Source organism: Lactuca saligna, chromosome 3 (assembly GCF_052625555.1).
Source record: "Lactuca saligna cultivar CGN05327 chromosome 3, ASM5262555v1, whole genome shotgun sequence".
NCBI lineage: Eukaryota > Viridiplantae > Streptophyta > Magnoliopsida > Asterales > Asteraceae > Lactuca > Lactuca saligna.
The window spans coordinates 112,647,562-112,662,737 of record NC_136419.1 but is presented as its reverse complement, the minus strand read 5'-3'; the positions used below and the strand labels follow the sequence as shown (position 1 = coordinate 112,662,737).

The 15,176-nt window shown below is 35.9% G+C and overlaps 1 protein-coding gene across 1 annotated transcript; it reads right to left on the bottom strand.

Annotated features, from left to right (window-relative positions):
- Positions 1–13,350: 13,350 nt before the first annotated feature.
- Positions 13,351–15,176, bottom strand: LOC145037134 (UDP-glycosyltransferase 83A1-like). Its single transcript, XM_078985719.1, has 2 exons — positions 14,568–15,176; positions 13,351–14,486 (listed from the first exon to the last, which is right to left on the bottom strand). The coding sequence occupies exons 1-2, from the start codon at positions 15,046–15,048 to the stop codon at positions 13,570–13,572; spliced, it is 1,398 nt and encodes a 465-aa protein (XP_078841845.1). The 5' UTR covers positions 15,049–15,176; the 3' UTR covers positions 13,351–13,569.

The following is a 15,176-nucleotide window of genomic DNA, read 5'->3' as shown; positions in this document are numbered from 1 at the left end:
GGGTACAACAAAAGGAGTTAGAGTTAGTAAGGGCTAGGGATGAACTGATTTATGTGCAACGAGACAATTTGAAGTTTTTAAAAGAAATGTTTTATGTTTGATTGCTAAATATTTGTACATTAATATCACCCAGTTGCATCTAGATTATGAGATAGGTAAAAAGATTCACAAAATGATTTTGCCCTTCCTTGAATATAAGGATAACAAAGTTATTACTGAATGTGAATCTATAATATCCTCATATGAGATTTATGTCACCTATAAATATGGACTGGACAAAATTGAATCTTTCATTGAGTCCAAAGAACACAAATGCATGTTAAAGAATTTGCTGGACGAAAATGATAAATTAAAAATAAAGACCGAGACCATATAAAAATTTGACTCATCACATGCCAACTTAAGTTCACAACATAAGATGAACATAGAGAACAGTTCTGAATTTGATGATGACAGTGAGATGAGCGAAATCTCAGAAGAAGATGAGTTCGATTATTCTGAATTTCTTAAAAGCGAAACTAAGTGAATGAAACCACTCATTTCAGAAAATTCTATTGAGTTCGCAAGAACGTCCAAGGACAAGTCCAAAGTTTTCAAAGAAAAGGCGTTTGTCTATCAAAAAGTGCAAACAATACCGAACCAAGTATATGTTGTTACAGGTGTAACAAAGAAACAAACAGTAGAATTAACTTCTTTGGTCGATGAAGACAATGTTGAAGGTTGTGATAACTACTTCTGGTCTGCACCTATCTACAATGCAGACGAAACGGTTAGCATGTTAGAGCGAACCTCACGGAGAGTCAAGGGAAGATACATTGCTGAACCCATAAACAAACCTTCAAGTTTTGATAAGCCAAGTACAAGTAGCACAAAAGAAATACCAAACGACCCAATGGAAGCATTTGGCTCATCTTCAACCTCCACCAAAGCCGCAGAAGAGAAATCAAAACCAAGAGCAAACATCCACAAATCTCATAAATAACTTGCAGAACAGAAAAGCAAGTGGAACAAGAAAGTTAGTGGACATGTGTAGACTCGCCGAGTCGCCTAAGTGCACTAGACAAGTCAGGTCAAAGTTTGACCGTTGCTTTGTGGACTTTTAGGGATTGGTCAACAATGGGATCTTTGAGTCAAGAGAGGGGTAAAATGGTCTTTTACCCATCTGAGGATGCTAAGAGAGGGTTGGGTCTAGTCTCGAGAGTTATATTTATGAGCGTATCTTATTTTATGTGATTAGGCGGAGGCTAGACTATACTGCTATCGAGTCATGGATTTACCGAGACATCTGAGGTGAGTCTTCTCACTATACTTTACCTTGAGTGGTAATTAGAGTTATGTGACAGAGTTATTGTATGCTACTTATGTGTTGTGTTGCACTGCATTATTTCTATGTGATTTATGCCATGTCTATATCAGAGTATATCAGAGATAGAACTGGAAGGTTCACAGAGCTAAGACTAGAGGGTCCACAGAGTTAAGGCCCAAGGGCCCACAGAGTTATAGCCTCGAGTGGCTAGTATGTGTTATGTATGGTGTTTTGGGGAACTTACTAAGCTTTATGCTTACAGTGTTATGTGTTATGTGTTTTAGGTACCAGTGATGATCGCGGGAAGGCACCTGCATGATTCGTACACAGTCATGGGATTTTATGTATTTTGATCTTGGGAAATATTTTGTGAAACGAAGATATGATACAATGAGATTTTGTTAATAAATGTGTTTGAAAATGTGTTTTAAAATGCAAAAAATTTTCATAAATTTTACGGTGTTACAAATACCCAATTAGGTCATTGGATGTGTGCTTTCTGCCTTATTTCCTGTTCCTTGTTTGGTTGTGGGCTTAGGGCAGATTCACCCAATTAATTATCTATTCAATATTAATTTATGTATAGCCAGTATAAACTAAGTAATTATAGAAGTAATCACTGTGGTCACTATTTTACTATAAGAAATAAGAGTTTTCTTAAAGAATCTTTTCATAAAATATAAAGGAACTATTACAACTAACTCCATGAGTAACAAGCGAATACACCAGAGTTATATACAACAAATACCTAACAAACAATGGGATGTGTGCTATCCGCTTTACTTCCTGTTCCTTGTTTGGTTGTGGAATTAGGGCAGAAGCGCACAGTCGATTGTTTGTTTACTCTGAGTTTTATATAACTTGTATTCATTTAGTACTCATAGAAAGGATTGTAGAATCATTTTTATGTATCTTTCATCTAAGTAGTAAATATAGGATTTTCTGGAGGAACAGGCGAACTTTTCTAAACATAATTTACACTTTACATAACTTATAACTTACTACATTTTTCAAATACATTTTACAACTTTCTACAACTTACTTACATCACTAAAATCTTATGAACTCACCAGCTTAATTGCTGACAAACTCTTTTAAATAACTTGTATTCCCAGAAAACTAGTAGATAGGTACTCGCACTGGGAATTCAGAAGATGGAGCAGTATGGCTCCAAGTCTTGTTTTGTTATTTTGCTTATGTACTCTATGTTTTGTGAACACACACATTGTAAACACTTTCTTTCTAATGAAATGGTTATTCATTACTTTGCTTACTATGATGCATGTCTTGTGATACTAAACATGACGTCCTCCAGCCCCGAACGCTTCCGTCGTTCCGGTTATGGGGTGTGACAATATCTTACCATTAGAAGAGATTAGGATGGACGAGGGTAAACATTTATTTGAAGAACCCAAAGAAATCACGGATCATGAAGTCAAGAGTTGATAAGGAAAATGATTGATCTATTTCATGTGTGAAGTAGAAACATTTGACGGGAATAGATATTACGTGGAACATGGAAGATGTGATGAGCAAAAGATACTAGCAATTGACGGGAATAGGGATGTCAAAAAGTCTCGCTAGACCCCGATCCCGCAGGGCCCCCGTCCCATGTGGGAGCATTTGATGAAAATAACCGGGAACGGAGGTGAGGGCGAGGGCAATGTTAACCCCCGTTTTAATTTCGGGGGTGGAGGCGGGGGTAGGTAGTCTCGTCCCGATACCCACGTGGGGTCCTATTAATTAATTATATAAATTGACATATATTAACTATATAAATATAATAAACAATAAAATGATTTTTACATACGAAAATTCAACAAAAAAATATGTTTTTAAGTTATTTGTAACATGTAAAATTAAGTTATAAATATCTATTTGTTACCCAAAATATAGTTTCTTTTAGTCCAAACAAGAACTTCTTTTAGCCTAAATAAGGTAGCCCAAAATCGATCGGGGTGGGGGTTAGAAAGGGAATTCAGGGGTGGGGGGCGGGGTGGAAAGGATGGAGATTTCGTAATTTTAAGCCTTATTTTGATGTATGGATGTTATGTTAAACTTTTATTTTTTTTAGAAACCGCAATTTTAGTCGCATCTAGCTAAGGACTAACACAGCAAGAAGCAAAATTACAAGACATTACATGCATAAATGAGCCAATCAAACAACGTCTATTTTATCAGATGTCCCCGAAGGGACAATAAAATAGGCGTTGTTTGATTGGCTCATTTATGCATGTAATGTCTTCTAATTTTGCTTCTTGCTGTGCTAGTCCCTAGCTAGATGCGACTAAAATTGCGGTTTCTAAAAAAATAAAAGTTTAACATAACATCCATACATCAAAATAAGGCTTAAAATTACGAAATTGGAAAAAATAAGACGTACTTTTCTGTGGGGCGGTTGTGATGATAGAAAGAAAATTCATTGGGTATGCTGGGACAAAGTCCTTGTAGCCATACAAGCCTTAAACATTGGTTTGCTCGCGAAATGGTGGTGGAGGCTGAATAATGAAACTCATTCTTTGTGGGCTAGTGTAATATATGGTATCCATAACTTGTCGAATAAACCGATCGAGTATTTATCCAGACAAAGGTACAGCGGAGTCTGGAATAATATTGCCAGCACCAAAAATATTCTGTGTGATCTTGGACTGGAGATCCATGATATTTTTAATATTAAAATTATGTCAGGGAACAAAACTCTATTTTGGTATGATTATTGGCTAGGTTCTGGCAGTTTAAAGTCAAAATACCCCAACTTATTCGAATTGGAATCAAAGAAAAGGTGCATTGTGTTGGATTAGTGTCTAAGTCCATAACTGTTTTGGTATGTACTTGACCCGATTATGAGCATAGTCCTTTTGGGTTGCCTTCACCATAGCAATATGTAGGATGATTTAAGGAGAGAAAGGTTTAAATATGATTTATTAATATATTATGAGAATAATATATTAAAGGAGAAATCATGTTGTTTAATTAATATTGGTCAAGAATTAATTGATAATTAATTTTGTGGCTAAAAGAGATCAATTAAATTTAGGGGGCTGGACTGCAATTATTGGATAATTGAGTTATTGGGCTAAGGAATGCTAAAGGAATAAGGGGTGAACGAAATTATGATGGAAGCCCATCATATTTTCGTCCATGGCCTTATCCAGAAGGTTCCATGGGCTGCTTAGAGTTTAAGCTGTCCATTAGGGTTTTGACTGAAACCCTAGCAGCCCACACTAGTATATAAAGGACCCCTTAGGCCCCAAAAACGTGGACAACTGATTCTTTAGGGTTTCTAGTCGTTTTTGGGCAGCCTCTTTTCTTCTCCTCTTCATCCAAGTTGCATATGGTGTTTGTGACTCCATTAGAGGTACTACACTTGTGGTACTTGCTTTCAAGAGCTAAGGAAATTCAAGGAACTAGTTGTTATTGCTATATAACAACAAAAGGTATGTATTCTAGCTTTATATATGAATTTCGAAAATTATAGTAGCATACCAGGTTTCTTTTGGTGTTCATAAAGCTGTATAACTAATAGTGAAAACATAGATCCAATACTAGGGTTGCATGCACACATAGGATTGTTTGTATAAAATCCATCAGTGGTATCAGAGCCATTGGTTTTTGTTTTCAATTAGATTTTATTCAAATTTGTGAACTTGACATATTAGGGTTTATGGCTAATAAACCCTAAAGGCTAGGTAATTTTCGCAATTAGGGTTGCAAAACCCTAGATGGCGATTTTTGCTAGGGTTTCCCAAATCCGTTCCTTAGCCTCCAAGATTTTGAAATCTAGGGTTATCCAACCCTTGGATTTCGAAATTACCTCCTTCCCCAAGGTTAGATCCTAAATTTTAGGGATTTGGATAATCCCATATCTTGTAATTATCTTTTAATTGTTAAATATGGTAATTAAAGATCTTGAATTATCCCATCCCTTATTTTCGAGATTTAGAGAGGGGTTCAAGGGATTAGGATATCTTAGATGTATAATTGTTAATTATCCTCATGATCTAGATAATCCCTTGTGATTTAATAATTTAAATTAATTGTTTAATTTATGGTAATTATTAAATCAAGAGTTTTAATATTTAAAATTTTAATTTAAATGTCTTAAATTCGAAAATTTTAAGTGTGATTAAAACCTAATTGTTTTGAAGAGTTTCAAAACTTGCCCTCAAGTTTTGGAATTTAAATTGTTGATTAAAAGTTAATTTTGAAAGTCTAAATTCCAAAACCCTGATTTTGAAAAGTTCAAATTAAACCCTTATGGTTTTATTAAATTAATTAAGTGTATAATTAAAAGAGATTTAATAAATCCATAATGATTTTGGTTAATTAAAAGTATAATTTAAACCACCTAGTATTTTAAAAGTGTAAAATACACCCTTATACTATATATAACATTAAAAGTTTAATATTATATATGTATAACTAAAAATTCAGTCTTACCGTTAGTAGGCCTCATTCACGAAGCTAGTCTATAAGGGGTGTTTAAGGAAATTGCCTATAAAATGGCGATTGAATGGGTATCCACTCTTACCCACCGCACTCTTGACTAGTGGAGGGTCGTTAGCCGAACGGGTAGGATAGGACAGAAACCTTCCATTATAAGTATAATGAAGTACAAAGTAACTAAATGCTTTTTCAAATTCCCAAATCATAGTTACTTTAGGCAAAATGTGAAATTGTATGCTAACCCATGGAATTACACTTCGTACCCTTGTCAAACGTTAGTGGAGCGTGTGTGGTTAACCGGCACACTAATTTGGGGATGACATTGGTGGCAAAGGGTGGCTCGATGCTTATCATAGATCAATGGAGCGTGTGTGGCTAACCGGCACATTGATTAGGTGATAGTAGCATTGGGTGCACCACGTGATTCGTATGGTTATTTACACCTTGTTTGTGATCCTCGGCATCCCAGTCACGAATAGTAGGGCATAATCGAGATTAAACATGCCATTGAAGAGTTCAATGAGTCTCAAAAGATCTAGGAGTTTCAATTCATTTAAAACTTAAACTTCTTTTTCGTTTTTCATGGTGGAAATTGGTAAATCGTCATTTACCTACCTTCAAATATTCTGCAACTAGATTACGGCATCCCTCTTCTAGGTTGTAGAGTATTGTGTTGGATCCTAGCTTGATGTTTCATTTGGGTGTTGCATCAAGAATTCTAATCAACTTAACTTGAATTTTCTCCCGTTTTGTAGATATCTGAATCTTACAATGGTCTTCCCAAATCCTTTGGAACAAGCTTTCCAAATGAAGATGACGTTCCGAGATACGATCAAGAAAATGAGAGTCATGCTTCACTTCCTCCACCTCCTCCAATTATTCTCCCTGACCCACAAGTTCAAAGGCTTGAAAAGTACAAGCTCACTCAAGCCCTTTTGGCAAGTAAACACGAAGATGGGAAACCTGTGTGTGCGCACGTCTTAGAGATGAAGTCATACATTGATAGGTTAAACATGTTGGGTGTCGAGATTTCAAGTGAGTTGGCTGTTGACTGGGTTCTTCAGTCACTTCCTGAATCATATAGTGAGTTCGTTAGAGAGTACTATATGATGGACCACGACGTGACCCTAATTGATCTCACCTATTTGCTTATAGCTGTTGAATCAGCAATGATTTGGCGTGCTGGTCAAGCAAATTTGTCTAGTGAATCAAACTCCCAAACTTCAATGGACACTGGCAACATTGGAAGTCCAGAAAGAACTAAGTCTGTGATTGTCCGATGTGTTGTGCCAAAGGAGTCTATTTGCTTTTATTGCCAAGAGAAGGGGCATTGGAGACGAAGCTGCCCTAATTACCTGAGAGATCTAAGAGATGGGAGAGTCAAGACGTATGGCTCTGCTTCAGGTAAAATCCATTAACTAACTCTTTTAAGTTCCTATTCTAGATTCTTAATACATGATGTGATAATATTACATTTTGATGTTTTGTAGGATCGAAGAAAAGAGAGGAAGCTTGAGAAAAGAAGTGAGCTGAATCTGATCATGAAGAAATGGATTTCGATCGCATTACTTGAAGAATGGATTCTTGAGCTACAACTTGGAGTTAGAATAGATTGTTAACATAGTTTTTCAGTTGAATTGCATTGTAAGGACAAGTTTTTTCCGCAATAAAATAAATTTTGATTTTGTCTTATTTATTTATCCTTACAATGAAATATATGAAAAATTGATGTTCATGTACTTCTATTATTAGCAAAATGGATTTGATTCTTAATTATGGAAATGTCAAAAGTGTACCAAATAGGGAGACTTTCTCATCGCCCAAGTTTCAATTGGACAGAAACTTGGAATCATGCAATGTGTATTGTATGATGAATGGAAAACTTTCACATTTGGGAAACTTAGACTAATTCTTTGGCAAAGTGTCAGTTGAAGGACTAGGAGATCAAGTACACTAGGTTGTGCGTTGATCAAGTCCACCACAAGAGTGACAAAGATATTCGTCATGATTTACTAAAGTTTAGTAAATGTGATTATACTTATAAGATTAAGTGTAATTCTGAGATTGATTGAAAGAGTTTCAATGAATAGTAGAACGAATAAAGAAGAATCGAGTAGGCAGAAAGATAAAAGTTTCTCTTTTCTAAGAAGAAGGGAAAGTACCTTTTATTGTGTTTTATGATAAGTCTTAAAGATTAAGAACCATGTCTCAATAGATCCTCTAAGTGAGTCTTAGTGCAATTGCATGTCTAAGAAGAGGAATCAAGTATTGTAGAAATGGTTAAATCAAGAAGTCAATCATACTTCGTTCCTATATCAAGTCTTAAAGTCAAGATTGTGACATTGAGTGAAAAGTTTTAAGTAGGTTTATAACACTCATCAAATATGGAACTTGGAAAAGTTTTCTTATCCTCGTACATTTGAAATTGGTAAGTTGTGCCGTCTTGGATAAGACAAAGACCAACTAGGACCAATTGTGTGAAGTGTTTTGTCTTGATAAATGCTTCACTAACTCTTGAATATTTGTTTGTCAAGAAATGTTTCTTGACAAGAGAATCTTATATGTCAAGAAGTCAGTGGGAGTCTTAATGGTCTTGAAAAGTTTCAAGAACAAATCAAGAATAAACCTTATCGATCATCACTAGCACACGACTTGAGGTTTACAACCTATCGTGTTGACATTATTTTGATTCTGTGCCAATCCAATCGAGTTAATTATGCATGTGAGTTCTATGAATTCTCATTTGAATGCATAAAAAGCAAGGACCTTGATCAATGAAAGTACATTGATAAGAAAGGGTGAGCTGCTTAACTACTTGGATGACGTGGTGGGCAGCTGTGCTACCATAAGGCAAGAAATCAAGATTAAGAAAGGTTAGTCCATATGAGTTTGAATTTATCATAAACTTTGGTTTTAACAAATTCACATGGATAGGAACAAATACACCATTTAAATCTAAGTGTCATAAGATTTCCTCCTTCATGAAAATGATTGTGAGGAAATGCTTTCACTGAGAAAGATTTTAAGAAGATAGTATTGTAAAATTGCATTCTCGAATTCGATCATGGTTACGGTATCCCTTTCCATAATTTGAATTGTGAGGTTTGGCAATTAGTCTTAATTGTTAAGACACATATATGAACTATCTAAGGCAAAGGTGTATAAGTTCAAGAAGCCTTGATAAAAGATTATCAAAGCACTAAGTATTAGAAACATGGACTTAAGAAATTCAATAGTTATTGTCTTTCTGAAAGTTAAGATGTTTATGAATACATGTCGAAGCTAGTGGGAGCATAAGTGTTATGTTTTATAGTAATCATCATGATAGTGGGAGCATAAAAGTTATGATTGTATGATTATTATGGAAAGTATTGCAAGTTAGCAATATTAATTATAGAAAAACAAAGATTCAATTTGCAAAGTTGCATGGGTTGAAAAGTTGTTTTGCTATAATTAAGGGAGAGAATATTATACTCCGTTTCAAAATCTAAAGCTTAGATTAAGAAATTTTAATATTTTCAGTCAAAGGATACATTGTGTGTTCTTAAAACGATTATGATTACGGCATCCCTCTTCATAGTTCGAATTATGAGAACATGACACATAAAATATTATGGCAAAAGATTGGTAAAGTATCATATCTTTATGTAGGACATTATGCATCGTGTCCCATACGCTTCGGGTATAGGATCGATTGCAAATGCTATAGTATTTTACCATTCTAAAATTTTCCAAATGTCTAGCGCATTTAGAGGGAAAAAAGGGACTAGAATTGGTTTTGACTAAAATAATTAAACAACTATCAAAGGACAATCCAAAGTTCGACGAGGATTGGTCGCTTGTGAGTAGTTGGAAGTATAGTATTGAAAAAAATATGTAAATGTTTCCATATTGGATGGACCATATCGACATCATTACAAATAGAAAAGATTCTATTAAGAATGGGTTGTCATGAGGGTAATATGGAAGCGTGTTCATATTAGGAAGTAAATATTGAAAATCTAGATTAGAAACTTTTATGCAAAAGGATGTTCAAAGGAATGTACTTTGAGTGAGAGACATCATATCTAAGGAATTGTCTTGTAACAATCTCCGATAGAAGACTTTGTAATATCATTGGCAATAGTGCAATGACATTATGAAGGGATCGTTGCATAAAGTGTTAAGATCTAGCATATTCTATAAGTAGCGAGAATTTGATATTCTTACACTTATGAAAATGGATTTGGAGTTGTGAAATGAGAATGATTGGAAATGTGTTCAATTGATCTATTTCACAAAGCATGGACCATAGGAAACACGGTGTGCATGCTTAGAGCATGGGACAATTGTTGTTGTAATTCAAGCAATGAGTTGATTATCCGAAACATTAAATGATAAATAATGAGTAATCAATATGGTGGATAAATAGAAGGGTTTTATTTACTCTCACAAGTTTGGGGCCATATAGGATTAAGTATTGTTGTTATGTTTCAATTTGCATGTTTTGACTTCCAGAATAACTAGGTTATTCAAACATCCACAGTTGGTCATACGTTGGGAGTAGGTATGAATAAAGACTGTCATGAATCTGTCTGTAGATTGTCTGAAGTGTTTAGACATGGCACAAGTTTGCTGCAGAGTTCGTGAGTGCTTTGATAAGATTAAAGTATTGGATTAAACCCACGCTCACTTGGATCACTTCACGGTTTTATCACGAGTGATTAGTGAGACGATAATATTGTATATTCTTGAAACCGAGACGTGTGAGTTGTTATTTGTTGGTCAGTTACACATTGATAATAAGTAAACGCACCAGTAACTTGGTGTTATAAAACTTATTGTTGTGTGTGATTCGATCAGTAAATGCAAGCGAGCATTTGAGTCGAAGTTTATCCATTCCTTTTACCCAAAAGTGGGATAAAAGCGATATATGTGGGCCTCTCGATGATTTAGTGATGACACCTAAGCGCTTGGCCAAGCCGGGACTAAGTTGATGTGTTCAATTGTAGTCTGTTATCAGTCGTCATGAATCGGAAGTCGGGAAATAGTATAGAGAGAATGATTGAAATTCATGTCTTTTGTCTATACGATATCTTGAGAATGGAAGAATATATAATCCCTTATCTAGAGGACACGCTATCTGATAAGATCAGAGTCGACAGCGGCTTTTGAAAGCTACGATTGCTGATCAGGTTCTGAAGTCATACGGAAAATAGTTATTAGACTTATCCAAGTGGGAGACTGTTGGATTAGTGTCTAAGTCCATAACTGTTTTGGTATGTACTTGACCCGATTATGAGCATGGTCCTTTTGGGTTGCCTTCACCATAGCAATATGTAGGATGATTTAAGGAGAGAAAGGTTTAAATATGATTTATTAATATATTATGAGAATAATATATTAAAGGAGAAATCATGTTGTTTAATTAATATTGGTCAAGAATTAATTGATAATTAATTTTGTGGCTAAAAAAGATCAATTAAATTTAGGGAGCTGGACTGCAATTATTGGATAATTGAGTTATTGGGCTAAGGAATGCTAAAGGAATAAGGGGTGAACGAAATTATGATGGAAGCCCATCATATTTTCGTCCATGGCCTTATCCAGAAGGTTCCATGGGCTGCTTAGAGTTTAAGCTGTCCATTAGGGTTTTGACTGAAACCCTAGCAGCCCACACTAGTATATAAAGGACCCCTTAGGCCCCAAAAACGTGGACAACTGATTCTTTAGGGTTTCTAGTCGTTTTTTGGGCAGCCTCTTTTCTTCTCCTCTTCATCCAAGTTGCATATGGTGTTTGTGACTCCATTAGAGGTACTACACTTGTGGTACTTGCTTTCAAGAGCTAAGGAAATTCAAGGAACTAGTTGTTATTGCTATATAACAACAAAAGGTATGTATTATAGCTTTATATATGAATTTCGAAAATTATAGTAGCATACCAGGTTTCTTTTGGTGTTCATAAAGCTGTATAACTAATAGTGAAAACATAGATCCAATACTAGGGTTGCATGCACACATAGGATTGTTTGTATAAAATCCATCACACTGTAGCTGACAGAATTGGTGGCTTGAATCAAAATTGGATGTGGAAATCTAGACCTGCTGCTCGGGGGCTTGAATCTGAAGTAAATGATCTAATTAATGAAGTTTCTAACATTCAACTAAACTCGGGAAGGGACCATTGGAGATGTAAACTCTCGTCGGATGGCATGTTTTCTATTGCATCTATTAGGCGGCTTATTGACAAGCTGAAAGTTAGTACCCCAGTTGCTCCTGTGATTATATGAAGTAAAGTGGTACCGATTAAGGTGTTATGTTTTGTATGGAGAGCAGTACAAAATCGAATCCCAACAGTTATTGCCTTGGAGCGGAGGGGTATTATGGTCAACTCAACATTATGCAGTTCATGCATCGGAAGGCCGGAGTGCACGGATCACATGCTGATTGATTATCTGTTCGCTGCCCGGATAAGGAGTTGCATTTGGAGTTGGTGTGGCATTACAAGTGAGCATGTGCCATTAAAAACCATCATCGACCTGATGCATTTCGCTAGCAATTGAGGGAGTAATCAAGCGAAAAGGAAAAGGTTTGTCGTGATTTGTTATGGCATGTTTTGGAACTTATGGCGATTTAGGAACAAAAGATTATTTCACATGGAGGGTATTTCAATCCATAATGGATCGAAATGCATTAAGTCTATGATCTTTTATTGGTTAAAGTATAGGGGTAATAATGGTATATGTAGTTGGGAGGAGTGGTTGATCTCTCCATTTTCTGGATTGTAATTTTGCACTTAATTATATTTCTTTCTTGTTATGACCCCTCTTCTAGTTCCTTGCTAGTGGAGGGTTACCTTTTTTTAATAAATTTGTGGTTTCCAAAAAAAAAAAACAACGCCTATTTCTATGTGTGATGGCATCAAAATTAAGCTTGTTGCACCTACCAGGGATCTCCCAATGTCAACAACTTCAGAGGAGATCTATAATCACAATCAGAGAAAGGAAAACGACATCAGTGGTTTCCGGAGAGGAGGTCCCAGAAGGATGCTTCCACTTAGCTTCTTAGGGATACGTTATGATCACACACTATTCTTCAACTAATTAGCTTCTTGCACCTTCTTGTAGATATCTTTAATCCGGGCCCGACAACCTGTAAAATCTATCCTCCACCATTCACCGATATTTGTCCATATATGTTAAACTTCTATTATATTATAAAAATTTATTGGAATATTATGTCATATATATATGTCAAAAAATCACTGCATGCTCTTTAGAACATCAACGTACTTTTGTTTTATTACTAGAAACATCAATATATTCGCCCAAATTATACTTTTGTTTTATTACTAGAAATATCAATATATTGGCCGGGATTTTTCTATAGATTTCCCATAATATATTTATATATTTATATTTCTTCCCAAAACATATATCAATCCAAAACATATATTTTTGGAGCGCGAAGTAGCATATATGTATTTTGTATAAAAGACATCAACCTTTGTAGACATGAATGACAACCTAGACAAGAGGGAAAGGCTGTGGAGGATCCATGTTAAGCAGTATCGGTGATGGAGCGCAAAGCAAGAGAAGTAGGATTATTATTAACAAACATGATAGTAAATTTAAGTTGTTTGCATAAAATAAGTTGAACCAATTTTTCATATGCTCCCTTAAATGAGTAAATGGAAACAAAGCAAAGGAAATGAAGCCTCCTTGCATAGATAATATAAATCAACCCATCTCCCCAAATATAATTATACTTTAGAACATCAAACTTGAAATTTAGCTACTAAATTCCCTGCCAACTCCTTTATAGATAATAATATATTGTCAAGTTGAATATTCTTGGGTATCTGTAGATTCCTCTTGTATCCACTCAATGAAATTGCTAAGATTTTTGTGTGAGCCTCCTCCTTTTGCAATAGCGCTTGTAACTTTTTCTTTAGTATCCATGGCCTTCACTCTGAATGTATTGTCTCCAAGCAGCTTCTCTACCTTACTTTTAATTTCTCCACGTGTGATAATACCTCCTTCATCTTTATTAAACCCCAGTCCAGTTTTCCATATGTGACGAATGTAAGTTTCATTATGAAACTGATCCGCAAAATATGGCCAGCACAAGAAAGGGAGTCCATTTGTAACACCCTCTAAAGTAGAATTCCAACCACAATGACTCACAAAACAAGCCACAGAAGGATGAGCTAATACTTTCTGTTGAGGCGCCCAACTCACAATTCTTCCACGAGAGCCTACTCTTTCCACATACCCATCTGGGAAAGAAGCCGTAGTCTCCTTCGTCATGCCTGGTCGCACAACCCACAAGAATGGTCTGTTGCTAAGTTCAAGACCAAGTGCCAATTCCTCAAACTGCGTTTGGTTGAAAATGGTGAAGCTCCCAAACGCTATATAAATGACTGAACATGGTTTCTGTTGATCGAGCCATTCTAAACAGGTGGAGTCTTCTTGCCAAAAGTGACCCGCTTGATCACCAAGTCGGTTGCTTGCGAGCAACGGGCCAATCTGCAACAGTTGTGGATAGAGGCTAAATGCTGCAACTTCCAGCTCAGTTGTTGAGTTGCATATATACCATTTCGTCAATCTACTTGCTTCAACAGCTTCTCTTACAACTTGAAAAACAGCTTCTACAGTTGGCGAATCCTCAAAACACGCCCAGGAGAGGTCAGCAGCTTTTATAGGTGGCATGGTTTCTGAGAGCTGAATCATCTGATCATGGTTTAGAGGCATGCCTGACATAAAAGATTCAACATAATCTTATGTAATAATGTATATATAATTATATATATAACCATGCATGTGTATTGTCTCACCATTGTTGTTAATGATTCCATCATCGATCAATTTCTGATAGCTCAGCACGGAGGCCAGTGTACAAACCGAGGCTGGCCAGAAGGCTGCTCTACTAATTCGCATCTTCTTTGCGACTTTTATGGCCCATCCCATGCAACCATCAGCAATAATACATGTGACTTTATTGTTGTTTTCTTCATTAATCGTGTCTATAAGTTCCTCCAGCTTGTGAGGCATGGTTCTTAATACGGATTTGCTCAACTTACAAAGGTCAGTTCTGTCCTCCCATGGTTCTAATCCATCGGGGATGGAAACCATCTGCATTAGACCTCCAAACGCATCTTTCTCTAGAGAGTTGCTTTTCACAAGCTTGTGAGTGACATCTGTGTTGACAAATGTAACTTTGATACCTTGCATGACTAGGCGTTGAGCAAGCTCCATTATAGGGATTACATGGCCTTGTGCGGGATAAGGTATGACTAGAACGTGAGGTTTTGTCATGATTAATTTCCCAGTGAAGTGTTATTGTGAGCTTCTAGTCAGCGCAGTTTTATAGACAGAAATGACTGAGATTTCAAGGCATTTTTGATTGCAGCTTTGTGCATCATAATACATGTGTTTTCTTGGTG